At 34.9% G+C, this 19,440-nt stretch overlaps 2 protein-coding genes across 8 annotated transcripts in view; one reads left to right on the top strand and one right to left on the bottom strand.

Annotated features, from left to right (window-relative positions):
- Positions 1 to 204: 204 nt before the first annotated feature.
- pcyt1ba (phosphate cytidylyltransferase 1B, choline a) lies at positions 205 to 19,180 on the bottom strand. Of its 6 annotated transcripts, XM_048174149.1 has the most exons (10): positions 18,969 to 19,175; positions 14,701 to 14,811; positions 14,321 to 14,526; positions 11,842 to 11,941; positions 9,306 to 9,422; positions 9,044 to 9,195; positions 8,894 to 8,972; positions 8,672 to 8,814; positions 3,740 to 3,928; positions 205 to 1,765 (listed from the first exon to the last, which is right to left on the bottom strand). In XM_048174149.1, exons 3-10 carry the CDS (start codon positions 14,357 to 14,359, stop codon positions 1,553 to 1,555), a joined length of 1,032 nt encoding a protein of 343 aa, XP_048030106.1. In that variant the 5' UTR covers positions 14,360 to 14,526; positions 14,701 to 14,811; positions 18,969 to 19,175; the 3' UTR covers positions 205 to 1,552. The 6 variants fall into 6 exon arrangements, with proteins under 6 accessions (XP_048030106.1, XP_048030112.1, XP_048030107.1 ...); XM_048174155.1 differs by having other exon boundaries at positions 8,687 to 8,787; positions 14,321 to 14,811; positions 18,969 to 19,180; XM_048174150.1 differs by having other exon boundaries at positions 205 to 1,762; positions 14,321 to 14,811; positions 18,969 to 19,179.
- Positions 18,757 to 19,440, top strand: part of crhb (corticotropin releasing hormone b) — a 37,681-nt gene continuing 36,997 nt past the window's right edge. Inside the window, exon 1 of one of the 2 annotated variants that reach the window (XM_048174161.1) lies at positions 18,757 to 18,908. The gene's annotated coding sequence lies outside the window, so the exon portion shown is untranslated. The remainder of the gene's footprint in view (positions 18,909 to 19,440) is intronic. The other variant, XM_048174159.1, reaches the window with a different exon arrangement.

Below are 19,440 nucleotides of genomic sequence, written 5' to 3'. Positions count from 1 at the left end.
TAGATAAATGCTGTTTGGAACAAAATATGTGTTAGATGATTTTGTGTGATGCTGACATTGACACATAAATCGTCATGATGAAGATATTGACCTATTGACATTCCATCTGAAGTACCTATAAAAGAAGAACAATAAAGAGATCTTCCAGTACTATCATTCATTTTGTGTACTTGAATTTGTAATGAATCTCGTAGATGACAATTGTTCTGTTTCCCGGTTTATTATTTACATTTTAAGCCAGTTTTAATGTAAAAGAAAACATACAAACCAAAAAAGGATTTTTACAGAGTACAGATTATGTAAATTGACGTGGCTCTTGCATACATATAATGGCATAACTAGACAAGACAGGAGGAATTACATGATGTAGATTAAGCAGCACAGATTTAATGTGATATCCCTCATTATCATGATTTTAGCCCCTCAGTTTGAATTACCACTTATCTAAAAGCTACTAGACCTTTTGGATGTATTATTTTTAAGACAATTCTTGATCGTACCAAAGAGAAATTGCTTTATTTCGAGGTTAAGGCTGCAGTAACACAAGTGAATGACTGTTAATGAGAACACATTCATGCACAGACAGTTTAGTGAACGCTAGCAGCCTCCTCATTGGTGCACTGATACATATTTATGAGGTGGATCAGACATCATTTTCCTTGAAAACAAGGAACAGGGATTGGTTACGTACAATATGTTACAGTAGGGCAGTCCCAATGTTCCAATCAGACCTGAGCAAGAGACGGCAGAATCAGTTCTCATCCTTTTAAACGTTTGGGGCGAATTCACTAAAGTTGTGGCACTTTTGCTCACAATATTTCAGTGCAAAAATCTGTCTATTTCACTAACCACACTTTTTTGGTCACTACTCTGTTATTAACCTAATTAAAGTAAGCTTACAAAAAGCAAATTTTTTTTTTTCTTGTTATGGCCGATAACTGAAATGGCAGATATTAAGATTCTAATCTATACTTCATTTTGTATAGTTTTTATATTGCTAAACTATGTTTTGTCTAAATTAATAAAACTGAACTAACATTATAATGTACAGTATGACAAATGGACATTTATTTTGAGATTACATTAAACAGTTAGTAAATTATTGTGTTTAAATGTGAACTTTAAGTTGCGTTAGATGATGACAAAGGTCATTTCAATGTAAAAATTGGGGAAATGAGCACATTAAATTAAAAAACCTCTAATATGTCTTCCAAATACCAATGTGATACCGATATCCCTGGTGATTTGCATTCATTTTTAGTGATTTGGGTGCGAAAACTACACACAGACACAGTGGCCACAATTTATTCAGTGAATCCCCCCTCTGTTTTCTAAATCTCCTCTCAGGATCTGTTCAGGGCTGCAATGGCTTTCAGATATTTGCTGTAATACCAGCATAGCTAAACAGGACTTCAAACAACCCTGTGCTGTGTACAGTACTTAAAATTTTTCCCATGAGGGTAGTTGACCTGTCATTGCTGCCAGTGTGTGTTATGTATGTGACGTGTATGGGTAAAGTGCAGTCTATTATCTGTGTGTTATGGGCCACTTCTCACTTCTCATCTTCGTCACCCTCGCTCATGCTGCTGATGGAAGCTGAAGCACCCTTCGGGGATGAGGGTGGCGAGGTTCTGGGCATGGCCCAGCGGGAGGGGGGTGACGGTGAGCGGGATGGGGAAAATTCCCTTGGTGGGCTGTTGCTGGGTGAACCGCGCGGTGATAAAGCCTGGATCATACGTCCACTACGATCCTGAAACATCTGCTTCTGGAAAAATGGAAAGGTTTTATATATCAATCATTCAAAAGTTTGGAGTCAGTAAGATTTTTATATACTGTATATATACATAGTGCTGGGCAGATTACTTGCACATTGTAACTGATTTCAGATTACATGACAATTGTAGTTTGTATTGTAATATCGTTTTAGGTAATGTAATCTGATTACTTTTTAGATCACTTTTGACCCAACTTATTTAAAATCTCAGGGGTCTGTCAGCACCGATAGCCTCGTGGGCAGCGCTGACATATAGCGCTGTTGTGCTTCAGGTGACCGGAGTTCGAGTCCCGGCTCGAGGACCTTTCCTGATCCCCCCCCCCCCCTCTCTCTCTCCTACTTTGCTTCCTGTCTACTTACTGTCCTATCATAATAAAAGGCATAAACGCCAAAAATAAATCTTAAAAAAAAGTATCCAAGTAAATATTTTAGGTCCAAGGGGTTTGTCTGACACAAAAAGTTTGGGAATTCCTGCATTACATGAACAAATAATAATAAACATAAAAACAGCAATGACATTACACATTCAAAGTTTTCCAGGGTTTAAAGGTGCCATAGAATGTCTTTTTAAAAGATGTAATATAAGTCTAAGGTGTCTTCTGAATGTGTCTTCGAAGTTTCAGCTCAAAATACCCCATAGATTTTTTTTTTTATTCATTTTTTTAACTGCCTATTTTGGGGCATCATTAAATATGCGCCAATTCAGGCTGCGGCCCCTTTAATTCTCGTGCTCCCTGCCCCCAGAGCTTGCGTTTGCCTTAAACAGCATAAACAAAGTTCACACAGCTAATATAACCCTCAAAATGGATCTTTACAAAGTGTTCGTCATGCAGCATGTCTAATCGCGTAAGTATAGTATTTATTTGTATGTTTACATTTGATTCTGAATGAGTCTGATAGTGCTCTGTGGCTAAAGCTAACATTACACACTGTTGGAGAGATTTATAAAGAATGAAGTTGTGTTTATGAATTATACAGACTGCAAGTGTTTAAAAAATGAAAATAATGACGGCTCTTGTCTCCGTGAATACAGTAATAAACGATGGTAACTTTAACCACATTTAACAGTACATTAGCAACATGCTAACGAAACATTTCAATGCTAACGAAACATTTTGTAAATTGTCTCAACGAGACAATTTACAAATATCACTAAAAATATCATGTTATCATGGATCATGTCAGTTATTATTGCTCCATCTGCCATTTTTCGCTATTGTCTTTGCTTGCTTACCTAGTCTGATGATTCAGCTGTGCACAGATCCAGACGTTAATATTGCCTGCCCTTGTCTAATGCCTTGAACATGGGCTGGCATATGCAAATATTGGGGGTGTACATGTTAATGATCCCGACTGTTACGTAACAGTCGGTGTTATGTTGAGATTTGCCTGTTCTTTGGAGGTCTTTTAAACAAATGAGATTTACACAAGAAGGAGGAAACAATGGAGTTTGAGACTCACTGTATGTCATTTCCATGTACTGAACTCTTGTTATTAACTATGCCACGGTAAATTCAATTTTTAATTCTAGAGCACATTTAAATATTTATGTCCAGATCAATAATTAGTGAAGGTCAATGGATATGATGAAGACAGTGCTTCACAGCTATGTATCAGCAGTGTTTACAAACTTGCATAATTTTTCATCTCATACATGGTGTAAATGAGAGGTACTTTTGTCCCCAAATTTAGAAGCATCTCAGATTTACTTACATGACATTCACAAGGCCATTCTATATTGTGAATATAGTCAAAGCTAAACGGTATGACACACAAAAGAAGAATTAGGGAGAATCAATAAATTATGAATAATTTACTGTCATTGTGTGAATAATATGTAATAATTTAATCCATAATAAAGTAAGTGTAATCTGATTACAAGTACTACATTTTTGGAATCTGATTACGTAATCCAGATTACATGTAATCAGTTGCTACCCAGCAATATATGTATGCATATCTCACCCATGTCCCATCTGGACCAAAGAGCTCCAGGAAATTCCCAATGAACTCTCGTGATTTCTCCTCCCACTTCTGGATAAGATCATGGCTCTTCTCTTCCACTCTATATACAAAGTGCTTGGACTTCTCCTCTACTGTCCGCACTTTCTCTTTCATCTTGTCCACCTGATTCTGCAGGCGGTACTTCTTTTCCTGACCAAAAGGAGTTTAGAGTCAGTTCAGCAAGCATTTCTTAAAGTATTAGTTCACTTTCAAATGAAAATTTCCCCAAGCTTTACTCACCCTCAAGCCATCCTAGGTGTATATGACTATCTTCTTTCTGATGAACATAATCGGAGATATATTAAAGGTCCCGTTCTTCGTGATCCCATGTTTCAAACTTTAGTTAGTGTGTAATGTTGTTGTTAGAGTATAAATAAAATCTGTAAAATTTTAAAGCTCAAAGTTCAATGCCAAGCGAGATATTTTATTTAACAGAAGTCGCCTACATCGAACGGCCAGTTTGGACTACATCCCTCTACTTCCTTCTTTAATGACGTCACTAAAACAGTTTTTTGACTAACCTCCGCCCACAGGAATACACAAGAGTTGCGTTTGTAGAGTGTGTTTGTCGCCATGTCGTCGAAACGCTGTTATTTTCATCCCGCAGTCCAATCACCGGGTCTGGTTCCGGCTCAAATTGATAGGGTAAAATTAAAGACCTGTTTACATTAACACTGAGCGCGTGCATCTCCACGTTATGGTAAGAGGCGTGACCTTTCCGGGCAAGGAGCGCTAAACTGCTGTCGAATCACAACACAGGAACCGCTGGCACAATCAGAACTCGTTACGTATTTCTGAAGGAGGGACTTCATAGAACAAGGAAGTCATCAGCCCGTTTTTAGAGAAGGGTCTGGCTGCAGACAATAAGCGAGTGGAGCTCCACTCTCGAACAGGAAATACGTCACCTCCACTTGAATTAATAAAGGAGGACAAAGATGGCGTCGCTGTGAGTTTTTCTCAGGTAATTTTACCACAGCATCGCTACAATGGCAGACTGACGCTGTTGTAATGTGCAGTACATGCAAAAAGGGTTTGGGTGAATTTATGCACAAAAGGATGAATAAACACGATTAGTTATATATTTCTTACGAGCGATATTGATGCCTCGCCAATGTTAGCTGATGTTGCATGACGGCTAGCATAACCTATGTTGTCGTGAATAATGAAAAAGACACGATTGTTTTGTATGTGAATGCGTCTAGCGTTCGTTGTATTACGTTAAAAAGTCATATGAGGAGATTGTTTTAACATTTAATTTCTCACTTACATCCAGGGCTAAGATCTAGGATTTGCACGGAAGATGCAGCACTCTTTATATTTTAAAGGTATGTTGCCAAAAGTCAAAGTCTTTTTGGGCCATTCCACTGATTGGGTGACATTTGATTGCTGTAACTATTTTAAATTAGACTTAAGTCTATACATTTATTTTTTATCTTTTTTTTTTTTTTAAACACTGAATCTAATACTGCACATATTTAACTATTCAAAATGTGTATTGGTCAGTCTCAGGAAACTTAATTCATTTAAATTTTTTAAAAGATTTTAAAGCAGAAGATGGATGCATGTTATCTCAGTCATGTTCCCAAAACTCATGTGGCATTTTAAATATGTTCAGATAATTCATATCACAAATATCACAAACATAATGTGTACCTTCTAAAATGTATGGAATTTTACATTGGTAGTTGAACTGTTGCTCAAACAAACATGAACAAATAGCAGAGGCAGCAAACTCCCAATCAAGCTTGCCAATTTTTTTTTTAATAGAAGTATCATATGGAATAATCAGAATGTGCTGCGTGGGAAATTTTTTATTTTTTTAAAAGATTGGTTTGACAAAGGTGTAACTTTTATTTTAGATTTGTTAAAAAGGGATGGTAACTTCTATTCCTATTCTGAATTTACAACAATGTTTAAACTGGATACCTCATCTAAAATTTATCATTAGGTTATTAAATCTATCTCACCCAAACTGTTATATCTAGTTAGGGCATATTGTAGTTACAGAGTAGAAAAATGTGAAGTACCCAAATTGTCAATTGGAGGTCTGGAGCTCTGTAACGTTAAATGTAACAATTTTTGGATGAGAAGAATCCTTAAGAAGTTCAGTTGTCACCCAAAAGCTTTTTTTAAATGGAAAAAAATAAATATCTTTCTACTATTATTGTATGGTCTGGTATCAAGAAAACTTTATTTTTGAAATAATTAATGTTCTGTTTTTGTGGGAAACAGGGTCAAAGGAGATGGACTGGTCTTAGACATTTGTTAAATTTTTTTTCTTGCTTGTTTATACATCCTTTTTTGTATTTTGTTTCAAATCTATTTCATGTATCCCCTGTATGTTTAATAATAATAAAAATGTTTTTAAAAAATAGCAGCGGCTTTTAAAAAGGGGTTTTAAACCTACTGCTATGTTTTAAAGTCCAGTTTAAATTGCTAAAAAATTTGAAAAAAATTGAAAAAAGTATTCAACACCTTCGTGTCATAAACCTTAAAAGCTTAATATACCGCTTCGATACGATTATTTCAACTACTTCCTTATTATGCGTGTAGATTAGGTGACGTATATCCGCTCGGCCGCTCCACTAGTGGAGGTGACGTATTTCCGCTCTTGAGTGGAGCTCCACTCGCTTATGGTCTGCAGCCAGATCCTATTGGGTTTTTATGACAGTGGAAACAGCGGTATACAGATAAGTAAATTATGTGAAAAATACTGTGTTTTTTTACACGCGAAACATGAACACATGTTATATTGCACACTATAAACACAATCAAAGCTTCAAAAAAAACACGAAAAACGGGACCTTTAATAAATATCCTGACGCATTTGAGCTTTATAATGGCAGTGATCTATACCACGAGTATGAAGCTGAAGAAAGTGCTTCCATCCACATCCATCCATCATAAACATATTCCACACGGCTCCAGGGGGTTAATTTTTCCTTCTGATATTCAAAGATTGCGTGTTGCGTCAGAAAACTAGAGCCCGACCGAAGTATATCGGCCGGCCGATATTATCGGCCGATATGAGCTAATTGCATTTAAATCGGCATCGGCGTTTATAACGGCCGATGAAACATGAGAAACAGAGTCTCATGCTTCACTCATGTTATGAGTGTTGCATAGTTTGCCCACCAGAGGGAGCTCTGCAACTCCCCAGTTGACAACAGCGCCAGAAATCCACTACAGAAGAAAGCTATCAGCCGAGCCCATAGACTGTAAGGCCGAGCCACGGAGACTTGGGTAAAGTTGGTTTTATATTCGCACATTCGGACATCAGTATTCAATAGAATAGCCTTGTTAATCACAACATTGGACATTAAGTGGACATTCACAAGTAAATATGCCATTAAATCAAACTTGCCTATTTTGATCGACTGTGAAAAATGTTGTAAGTTGACAATCGTTGGTTGTCAATATCATGTCGCTGCTTAAAATTCGCAAACATTAATTTATTGCACATTTATTGGAAAGTCTGAATTTATCAGAAGTCTGAATGTGTGAATATAAAACCAACTTTACCCAAGTGCCACGGAGATGTACTCTTTTGACGGTGAGTCTGTCGTTCGTCATGTGAAATGATTATAGATTTAGTTCATACACTGTATATAAAACAGTGTGGTAGTTCTAGCTAACGGTCCTATCATTATCACTTCTAAATATTCTGTAACATCACTTACAGCCGCTAATGCATTGCTATATTAGATTAGCCACAAAGCTAATACCATGTTTATCAGTGGAAGAGCGCGAACGTTAATAAGGGGTCAAACTATAACGTTAGCGTTTAACTTATTCTAAATATATCTGCAGTGTTTCCCATTTAACTTATTTTAATTTTATTTTCAATTCATTGACATGGTTTTGTTGAATATTGAATTTGTTTGGTATAGCTCTTTTACTTTAACTTTAGTATTATAATTTATTTACAGTACACACACAGACTGTTAAAACCAGCTTTAACTGGAAGTAAGTAAAACTGTTAAATGTTTAAAACCAGACTGTTTTTTGATCATTAAAAAATATATACTTTTGATGTGCAATTGTTTAGTCATTGAGACTGTAATCTAAGGCTTTTTTTAACATAATCCCTTCTGGAAAATGGTTTATACAGCCCACATACATAGAACGGGCAGATATTTTGTTATTGAATGTTGTGTAAGTGTAGTTTATAGGAAATGGGTCTAATATCCAGTTTATTTTCAAAATCAAAATATCGGCTTATAAATCGGCTCTTTTCGAGTTAGCATCGGCATCGGCCCCCAAAAATCCATATCGGTCGGGCTCTAGTAAAAACAATATCCATATTTAACAAGTTATGAAGTCAAATATTTAGCTTCCGCCAGAATCCCTTCCGTATTCAACTTACGAAGACAGTGTAAACTGTCATCGCGTCAGTTAAGCTTTTTCCGTAAGTTGAATAGGGAAGGCGGGCTAGCAGAAGCTAGATATTTTTTTCTTTATATTCAGATCGTGTTCATCAGAAACAAGAAAGTCATATACACCTAGGATGGCTTGAGGGTGAGTAAAGCTTGAGGTAATTTTCATTTGAAAGTGAACCAATCCTTTAAATGTCAAAACACATCTTACTTTCATAATCTTTCATACTTCAAAGTACATTTTTAATGAGAATGTTTTATTGATTTTAATTATGGGTCAAATAATGCAACACTATGTTTCAAAACTAAATTTAAATATTCATTTCACACTATATTCATACATAGAGTGACTCAAATACACCCCCTCTATGATGTTTAAATTTATGAATTAAAATTTATTTAGATTTTTTTTTTTTTTAAGGTCAGGTTGTAAAATGTCCTTTTTGAATAAGTTTTACTTATCAAAAGAAAATGAAATTAGATTCAACATTTAAGTACATTAAGTTCACTTGCTTACATTAATATAACTGACATTCAGTTCTTTAGCGGTGTAGCCCCTCTGCAAGTTGCGTCTTGCGTACACGTCATAGTCTCTCACTATCCGGGTGATCAGGTCAGACGTTGAGATCCCTTCTGTCCTTTTAGTGGGCACAAACATACCTGAGACACTCACACATGTTAGACCTGGTCTGAAGCACAAACATACACATGCTCTTAAGCGACGAATGCTTTTCCTTACCTGCCTCCTTAATATGCTTGTACACGTCCTCAGATCCAGCAGAGGAGTATGGGATGTCATCATGTGCCACAAAGTCAATCTAGAGAATACGAACCAGAGGGTTAATCGCAGGAAGTTATGGGTACGGAACTGTTCGAAGACTTGACTGACCTTGTGTTTTTCTAAAAATTCTTGGGTAAGAGTCCAGGGTGCATCACGCAAAACCTCATCAACGTAGCGACAGTGTCTCAACGCCTCGTACCGCTCTTCTTCAGCCATTACGGTGAAGCCCTTGAACTTGTGAGTGAGTTCATCACTACATACTTAACACACACAATATACATTTCATCAGTTTAGAACCACACAATTCCTAATTGAACAACTCCTACAGAATACTGAAAAGTCTGGATCAGTAAATTAAATGTGTCTGTACCTCCAACTATAAGGTAGGCATTAGGGAACAGATTTTTAGCCTGCATCAGGGCGCGAGCGTGACCAGAATGAAAAAGATCAAAGATGCCATCTGCATAGATTCGCACAGGCCGATCCACTGAGAATGGAAAATTCAAGACACTTTTAGAAATTATTTACAATTTTCCTGTACATACATAAAAAGTTTATACATTACCATTCAAAAGTTTTGGGGTACTAAGATTTTTTTTTTCTTTTTTTCTTTTATTCAGCAAGCATGCATTAAACTGATGAAAAATGATGATAAAGACATTTATAATGTTACAAAAGATTTATTTTTCAAATAAATGCTGTTCTTTTGAACTTTCTATTCATCAGAGAATCCTAAAAAAAGTGGATTTTAAAAAAACACTAAGCAAATAAACTTTTTCAACATTGATTACAAGAGGAAATGTTTTTTTTGAGCAGCAAATCAGCATATTAGAATGATTTCTGAAAGATCATGTGATACTGAAGACTGGAGTATTAGTGCTTTGCTATCACAGGAATAAATCACATTTTAAAATATATTTAAATAAAAAACAGTTATTTAAATTGTAATAATATTTCACAATATTACTAAGTTTTCTGTATTTTTGATCAAATAAATGCATCCTTGGTGAGCATAAGAGACTTTTGAAAAACATTAAAAAAAAATAATTATTCACCCCAAACTTTTATGTAATGTACGTCAATTAGATGGTCATGTTCACTATTTTCCACACAATTTTACCACCTTTCACAAACATAAAATAGTCATTTAAGGGCATCAAAAACCTTTCACCCCTTCTCATTTAGTCTCTTCTTCACTATAGCAGAGCTCAGCAGAACTGGGCAATGATTATGGAAGAGCTTTGTGAGGAGTGGCTGTGCGAATCTGGGTCACAGAATGAACAAGGAATCCCTCAATCTAGTCTTGCCATGTCTGATCCCAGTGGTGGGCTATCCTAAAAGCACTGCTTTTTCCTCTGCCACTGATATGGGATCAGTTGAAGTAGCTTCAAGTTTGATGGGATTAGTGAAAAGGGTCCAAAAGATAAAAATAAGGTTTTTTTTTTTTTTTTTTGCACATGTACACTTACACATTTATCACATTTTTGGTACTTTTTAGTAAATTAACTACCATGGATCTTAGACTTAAAACCTTACTTGTCTTTGGAGTGTGTCAATAATCATGCATACACACACAAACACACACACACACACACACACACACACACACACGGGTGTCTAAGTCTAAGATCCATGGTAGTTGATAAATGTGTAAGTGTACATGTGCAAAAAAAAAAAAAAAAAAGTTATTTTCTGGAAAAAACAAGTTTATTTTTATCTTTTGGACCCTGGGTAGATTACTTACAAATTGTAGTCCATTACTGAATACAAATTAAATGATGAAAACAAGTTAGTTACATAATTTAATACATTACACATTTTAGGTAATATAATCTAATTGTTTAGATTTCTTTTGACCTAGCGTGTTTATCACATAGATTTGAATAGGATAATCATGTACCATATTGATATAATACTAAAAAAACATTATGTTGAAAATGTGTTAACAACATGAAGTGTATTAAAAATTACATTATGTCAGGGTTTGATGAAGTTGATGAAAAGGTAATAAAGTAATAATTATTTATTATTAATAATTAAAGTAATTAAATTTTTTTTAAGTATAAAAAAAGTTTAATTTATTTCTAAATAAAACAAAAAATATGAAATATTTTATTTGATTATATGTGCCCTCAATTTTCTATGTAATTATATCCTTTAAGAACATTTATCAGCAATAATAGGCTGTTTTAGAAAAGAAAATTTAATGAGAATATGATTTATAAATAAAGATTTAATAAAATTTAATGATGAATAATTTACTGCTATTTTGTTAATATTAAGTATCATGTAATCAATAAAAATGTAACTGTACTCTGTATTTTAAAGCATATAATCTTATATAATTTTTGGAATCTGATTATGTAATCAAATTATATAATCAGTTACTAACCAGCACTGTGTATATATACTGTGATGTGTATATATTCCTGTAATGGCAAAGCTGAATTTTCAACATCATTACTCCAGAGTTGAGTGTCACATGATCCTTCAGAAAACATTCTAATCTGCAGATTTGGTTACATTTTTTATCATTATTATCAATGTTAAAAACAGTTGTGCTGCTTAATATTTTTGTGGAAACATTTTTTCCAGGATTCTTAGATGAAGTTCAATAGAACACAAAGTATTAAAAGTATTCATCCTGACCTCCAAACTTTTGAACACTACTCTGTGTAATAAATACATATTATATATTCTTTTATCAAAAGCACACAAAAATAGGGCATTTCATAGCATATTTCCGAGTGTCTGTTACACCCGGTTACAGAGACACTTCATGACACAATTCATTTTCTTAGGTTATAGCGTAACAAGAATGACCTTATTACAAAAGTAATTTTTTAACTTGTGTGTACCTTTTTGTAATGATAATTACAGTGGGAAGAAATAAAGTACAGACTGACCGGGCGTTCCGAGTCGAGCTTGCTCTACAGTCAGCTTCTCGTGTGGTGCCCGACACTCACAACTCGTCTCGGGGGTAAATATGGCTGGTTCTATAAGAGTCTGAAGAGAACATTGAAGAATAAATTGATTTGAGAAAAATTATGAGAAATATACAGACATTGCAGCTTCCCAAATAAAATACTGTTTAGGTTAAACAAGCCTAGATCCTGCTGACTTGACATCCTATTTAGCCGTCTCAAAAATGTTTTCCCTTTTTGTACTAATACAGGTTATTATCTGATGTATTGATTTCAAGACAATCTGTGTAACAGCTTCTTTACTCCGGATATTGATTTGTCCAGTAGAGGCTTCTCTGATATCGTTGACTAAAGACAAATCATTCGTCCACAGCAGCACAGAGTGGGGGAGATAGAAATAGACATGCTGCACATAACACAGATAGTTCAATCCATTCAAACCTCCTAGAGGCTTATAGCATAAACAGAACAATAGGCCTGCAGAGACTGTGACAACACATGGTTCTGAAATAGCATTTCAATGTATAGCAAGGCAGCAGGGATATTTCATTTTCTGTGCATCTTTCAGGGAATTTAAATGAAAAGTCCTCAAATTCAGAAAGAGGGCTGTTCGTATCCCATGCTCGGGAGAATGGGGTTAGTTGTCAAATTTTATTGAATTTTTCTTAGGCTAAAATCAATTTTTGTATAGAATGAATTTTTAAATATGAAATATTATCTTGTAAAAACAAGTGTCCACTTCAAGTCTGTATTAAATTAATAGCTGGAACATATGCATATATAATATTTACTACATAATTCATGTGAACATACAAAAATATCAACTACTGGTATGTGGTTTTATTGTGCTCACTTATTTACCCAACATCTAGCAAACTATTTAATTATAGAAACTAGCAAAAATATTTTAATAATTTTATTCTAATTTAAGACTTAATATAAGAAGATTTGAATTAGAACTTTTGAAACAATGTTATATTTAATGGGTTTTTGTTTCATAGAAACATGGACCACATCTGTATTATATTATATTATATACATTTTATATTTTGATATATTATATAATATGTTATTAGACAATGGATTTTTGGCTAATAAAAACATAAAAACTATCCACTTAAGTAATATAATATAATATAATATAATATAATATAATATAATATAATATAATATAATATAATATAATATAATGCATTCTATATTTTGATATATTATATAAAATATATTAGACAATGGATTTTTGCCTAATAAAAACATAAAAACTATCCACTTAAGTAATATAATATAATATAATATAATATAATATAATATAATATAATATAATGCATTCTATATTTTGATATATTATATAAAATGTATTAGACAATGGATTTTTGCCTAATATAAAAAAATTGTACACTTACAAGTATTATATTATATTATATTTGGGTTTTTGCTTAATTTAAATAGTAAAATACACAAAAAAATTAAAAAGGTATCATACAAAAATGATCAAACCATTAAAATGTGTTTTTTTAGCATTAATTTGTTTACCCAACAGCTTTGGCAAAATTAATTGAAAAAATGTCAAATTATTCTAATTTAAGACCATTTTGAACTTGGTGTTTGAAACCAATACAAAACCACTGCACAGAAAAAAAAAGATGAAATCTAGAGCCATCAAGTATAAAGTAGACTTTATAGTTACTGAGATATTATCCTGATGCCAACTTCCTAGTGTGACAACTAGCCCCAATCCGTTTTCCTAAATGTGGGCAGAGCCACCAGATGCTGTTTAAATAAATACTGGGCAAACACATTACAGAAATGTTAAAGAATATTTTCTGCTTTAAAATTCCATTGACTTTTGGGACCTTTGGGACAACAGTGACCATCTGTCCTTTCAGGAAATGCCCAGTGAGAGCTTCTTCCTGCCGGTCAACAGGAAACAGCTGGTACATATTTACATTTTACAATAAAGATATGCAATGTAGGCGTGAGATGTAATTATTCATTGGAGGAAAAATCTCCATGGAGCAATGCACGATTCATTCCCATAGCAACGGAGACCGTGTTTCAAAGGATGCTGGGGACCTTTCCCAGAATTCTATACAAGGTGAAGAGGAGGAGCAACATCACAGAAGGGCAACCTGCAGATAAATGCAATCTGGATGGTGTCTGTAACATTAGCTCTGCAGCATCCCACCAAAATGTTGGCTCTCTCTTAAAAACAACATCTGGTAGATGCAGAGGATTAAAAGAGCTGATAGCAGCGTTACGACATGGCATTAGCACAGACAGTCAGTACAAAACATCTCACTTTAACTGCAGTTTCACAAGCTCCGCGTCACCCTGACAGCAGCACAAAAGGACAAAAACAAAAGACAGACTGAAAGACAGATGACAACAAAGAAAAAGTGATCTAGCCTCTCCTCACTGTTTCACAGATGCCATCGACAACAACAAAACGCTTATATCTCACCGTTCGTGGCAGTGGACAGGTATGTTCCAGCTCCTCCATGATTTCTGGAGGGTCCAAGCCAAACAGGGTGTGACTCCACCTGTACCTGACTCAGCATCAGTCTGGAGGCGCTTTTCTAGCCGTTAGCCGAGCCTCGGTCAGGGATGCTCTACTCCAGCCTGTGCCTAGTTCCCGCCCACTCGTCCTTCTCTTCCTCTCAGCCTCTCCTGGCAGAGACAGAAAAGCCTATAGAAAGAGACGCTTGGCCCCTCCCTGCGCCCACACACAGGACCTCAATGATGGCATAACAACAACAACAAGGAAGAGAGTCAGTTGATGAGGGCAGTGGCAAGTCTGGGGAGGACCAATCAGCAAAGAGTCATTCCTGTCTATTTACATACGAGAGTGTGATTGGCTGAGCAGGCTATAGCACCATAACTGTGAACCCACTGCTGAGCATCTCTGACTGCTCTTCACCTTCCTTCATCATTGTGGTGCATCACAAAGGCTTTCTGAAAGAGATAACAATACAGTTACGTTAGGATAGTAACATAGAATAGTTTTTCTTATCGGATCCCTATTTATCAGCCCTAAACATCAGACATGACACTGAGGTGTAAAAGGTGTTTGAAGCAATTTGTAGTGATTATCCTTTTCATACCATTAAAAACAACCATGCTGTTATATTTTAGATTTTGAAAAAAAAAGAGATATTTTAATTTCTTGTAATTTTTTATATATATATAAAACCTTAGCATTTTTTTATTAGTTTAGTGTAGTTCTGAAAACATTTACTACTTGAATTTGATCAGTCTAGCAAAGATCACATTTTTCTATGCAGGTTTGCAATTATTTTTTTCAAAAACAGGAAAAAATGCTAGAAAAATGAAATGATTGATTTGATTTATTATATATATTATAAATAATATCCTAATAATTATAATAATAATAATATATATATATATATATATATATATATATATATATAATATATATATATATATATATATATATATATATATATATATAATAACATATTATATATATATATATATATATATATATATATATATATATATATATATATATACACACACACACACACAACACACAAAACACACACATACATTTAAATACACAAACATATATACAAATACATATGTGTATGTATATATGTGTGTACACACACACACACACACACACATATATATATATACACACATATACATACACATATGTATTTGTATATATGTTTGTGTATTTAAATGTATGTGTGTTTTTGTGTGTATATATATATATATATATATATATATATATATATATATATATATATATATATATATATATATATATATATATATTTATTATAATTATTAGGATATTATTTATACAATATCATTATTAAACAATATCTCGATGAACACAAAAACAATTTCCAAAATGTTGACAAGACTAAGTTTTATAGAACATCTGTTTAACTTATAACAAGATAGTAAGGTTAATAATACAACTTAGAGAACAAAATGTTCAGTTTTACTCAAATTAGGGTGATGCAAAAATGAATACACCCCACTGAAAGTCTCTGGAGCAAAGCTAAATTTTACACTACAAATGTCTAATTTAAGAAGAATTCAACCACAGATGAGTCTAATTATTCATTACACAGGTGTCCAGCGGACAGTTGACTATAAAAGGGTGTTAAAACCCCTTCCCATTTCATGCTGTCAGCAATGGCACCACATGGAATAGAAATGTCATAAGACCTGAGAAAGAAAATAATTTTTTTACACCAGAAAGGTGAAGGCTACAAGAAGATCAGTAAAGCTTTATTTATCAGTCAGAATACTGTAGCAAAAGTGGTACAAAAATTTAAAAAAGATGGAACTGCAACCATCTCACAGAGACGTTCAGGTCGTCCATGGAAGTTAACAACTCGACAGGAGCTTCTTCTGATGAGAAGGGTTGAAGAATATCGGCATGCAAGTTCACTGCAGTTATCTAAAGAAGTAGAAAGCCAAACTGGGGTGACTACTTGTACACTGCAGAGGAATGGCATGCATGGGTGCCGCACATGAAAGAAGCCTCTCCTAAAGCACAGGCACAAAAAAAGCCCGCCTAGAGTTTGCCAGGGCCCATGCTGACAAAGATGAAGACTACTGGGACTCTATACTCTGGAGTGATGAGACCAAGATCAATGTTTTTGGAACTGATGGCTTCAAAACTGTATGGCGTCGCAAAGGAGAGGAATACAAAGAAAAATGCATGGTGCCTACAGTGAAACCTGGTGGTGGCAGTGTCCTTATGTGGGGCTGCATGAGTGCTGCTGGTGTCGGGAGCTGCATTTCATTGATGGCATCATGAATTCACAGATGTACTGCTCTATACTGAAAGAGAAGATGCTACCATCACTCCGTGCCCTTGGTCGTCGTGCACTTTTTCCAACATGACAATGATCCTAAACACACATCTAAGGCCACTGTTGGATTTCCGAAGAAGAACAGGGTGAAAGTGATTCAGTGGCTCCTGATCTGAACCCAATCAAACACCTGTGGGGAATTCTGAAGAGACAAGTTGAGCATCACACTTCATCCAGCATCCAGTCTCTAAAAGAGGTCAATTTTGGAGAATGGAAAAAGATAGATGTTGCAAAATGTCGCCAACTTGTTCATTCCATGCCTAGAAGACTTGGTGCTGTCATTAAAAATCATGGAAGCCATACAAACTACTTGATGTAATATTTTTTGTTGTGGGGTGTACTCATTTTGCATTACCCTAATTTGAGTAAAACTGAAAAATGTGTAATCTAAGTTATATTATTAACCTTACTTTCATGTTAAACAGATGTTATATTAAACTTAGTCATGTCAACATTTCAGAAATTGTTTTTGAGTCCATTGAGATATTGTTTAAAATGTTACTTTTCAAAGGGGGTGTACTCGTTTACGGTGAGCACTGTATTTTGTTTCGTTTTTTTTCCAGGGGGAAAATATTTGAGAACTGTTCAGTTGTTATCCACTTGGTGGCACCATTGTTTCAATTTTAGTTAGTGTGTTTCAACTTAGAACAATATGGTTATTTAAAATAGTTACAAGATGCTACCGAATAAAATAAGGGTTGTAAATTAGACATAATGAGAATTTAGAAGCGTCTCATGCAGTATTTGTTAAATTTTTCCCATCCATTTACTCTCTGCTGTCAGTCCTGTGGCTAATAAAGTTAACAAAATGGATCATTTCAGTTTCTTAATATTAGACGACAATGTTTAATGATAAACAAGATTAAGAAAATAATAATTCCATTCAGCACAAAAACTTTCCTCTGACAGATGTTTCCCTGAACGTGTCCTGTGTGCATCTCTCCAGTGAGTGCCAGTGTTGCTTTTTTTCAGTCTACTCATTCAGCACAGGTAATTATTTCAGTCACAGGACAGAACAGAAGTGCTTTGAAGAACCACCCCCCCACCCTCAGAGAGGCACAGTGTGGTCCAGGAGAACTGATGAGAGATTTGATATCCTCTTATGTGTTTCCTGTGAGCTCCTCTCCTCATCAGCATGAAGACCGAGTCTCATTTTCCTCTTAGACTGGGGATATGTACTTTTGACTGCTGTATCCCCAGAGAGGCCAACAACAGTACTGTGAATAACACTTCCATCTGTGGGGCCGTAGCTAATAGATTCAACTCTCATGGCTTGTGAAGCAGCTGTGCTCCAGCTCAAAAAGGTTATCGGTCTGTGTCATAATCAAATCGAGAATAAACAGGAAGATCATTTACAAAGAGAAGAGACTCTCCCCTCGAAGGCGTTGAGAGGGTCTGGAGAAGAAAAAAAAAACAACTTCCTTTTTGAGGCAATTGCAATGTGAAATAAGTGTGGTGATTCAAGGTTAAGGATATTCTTTTATCTCTCTTGAATACTGAGATTCCCCTGAGGATTGTTTGACGTAATCCGCTTAAGTAACTTTCACTTAAGTGACATTTCATTCTGGCCTCAAACATTTAGAAACAAACTAATTAATTTTTCATTTAGACATGCAAAATAATAAACTGCAAAGAAAATGCATGCTCATTTACTTCCTAATTAATTTAAATGTTAATTAGTATCCACTGTAGCATCCTTCCTAAATGAGTGAGTTCATGCAAGGCACATCTTAGGAATATTTCAGGCTAAATACAAGTTTTAATTTACTAAGCATAAGCATAAAGCATGAAGTTATTATTTTTTTTTTTATTTATCAATTAATTACAATGATCGAATTTGATTGGCTATTTCGGTATTTAGTCAAACTGTGTTTGTATCACTCCTTTTGTCTTTTTTGCTGGCTGCAATGGTTTTACGATCTACTTAGGCTTACAATGCTTTGAGAAACGCAGCCCTGTTCATTAGTATTTTTAAAGCTACTCTTTCCTTATTCAGTCTGCATGGTAGAGTGATGAGGCATTGAACCATTCACGAAACCGATTCGTTCAAAGCACTGATTCATTCAGGAACGAAACTGCAGTGTTTCTCGGAGACGCGCAACGGTCAATTCTGCTTTAGCTTCGTTTGGAACTATATTCGTCGGCGGAGCAAAAAGGGACGAAGCAATTGTCGATAGCGAATGTATCTAAAATGTAAGTAGCTTAATTTCAACAACTTTTCAAGCTATTCTATGAAAGAAATATCACACCCACCTCTGGTGTTGGTTCGCAGAGTGGAAATAGGTTACGCCGAGTGTCATGACACGCAGATATACTAAAATATAGCCTTCTCGAGTTCACTTAACAAGTTGTGGTCATAACTTGCATTTACATAATTTTGGCATGAGGCAGGTCACAGTGTTTCCTTTTCAGCGTCGACGGGAAAACAAACATGCACCTGCGTTGTGTTCGATTCACGAGCAAATGACTCTAATAATGTGCTGCGAGAATGAATCTCATTGGTTACGCAGCTTCCGGAAGAGGTTTGATCTCGTGCATCATTCATGTTCGGTTGAGTATCGGTTGTTTGTGTTTAGTATGTGTTTATGTGTTTATATTTAATATGTGAGTAAAGCCTAAATTAAATCTGTTCATCATAAAAAGCGTTCGAGTCTCTTCAGAAAATTTGGACTTAACCGCTCGAGTCATATGGATTAGTTTTTTGATCTCTTTATACATTTTTTGA

The sequence above is a fragment of the Megalobrama amblycephala genome, linkage group LG22 (assembly GCF_018812025.1).
Source record: "Megalobrama amblycephala isolate DHTTF-2021 linkage group LG22, ASM1881202v1, whole genome shotgun sequence".
NCBI classification, from domain to species: Eukaryota; Metazoa; Chordata; class Actinopteri; order Cypriniformes; family Xenocyprididae; genus Megalobrama; species Megalobrama amblycephala.
This window is presented reverse-complemented; position numbering and strand designations above follow the sequence as displayed.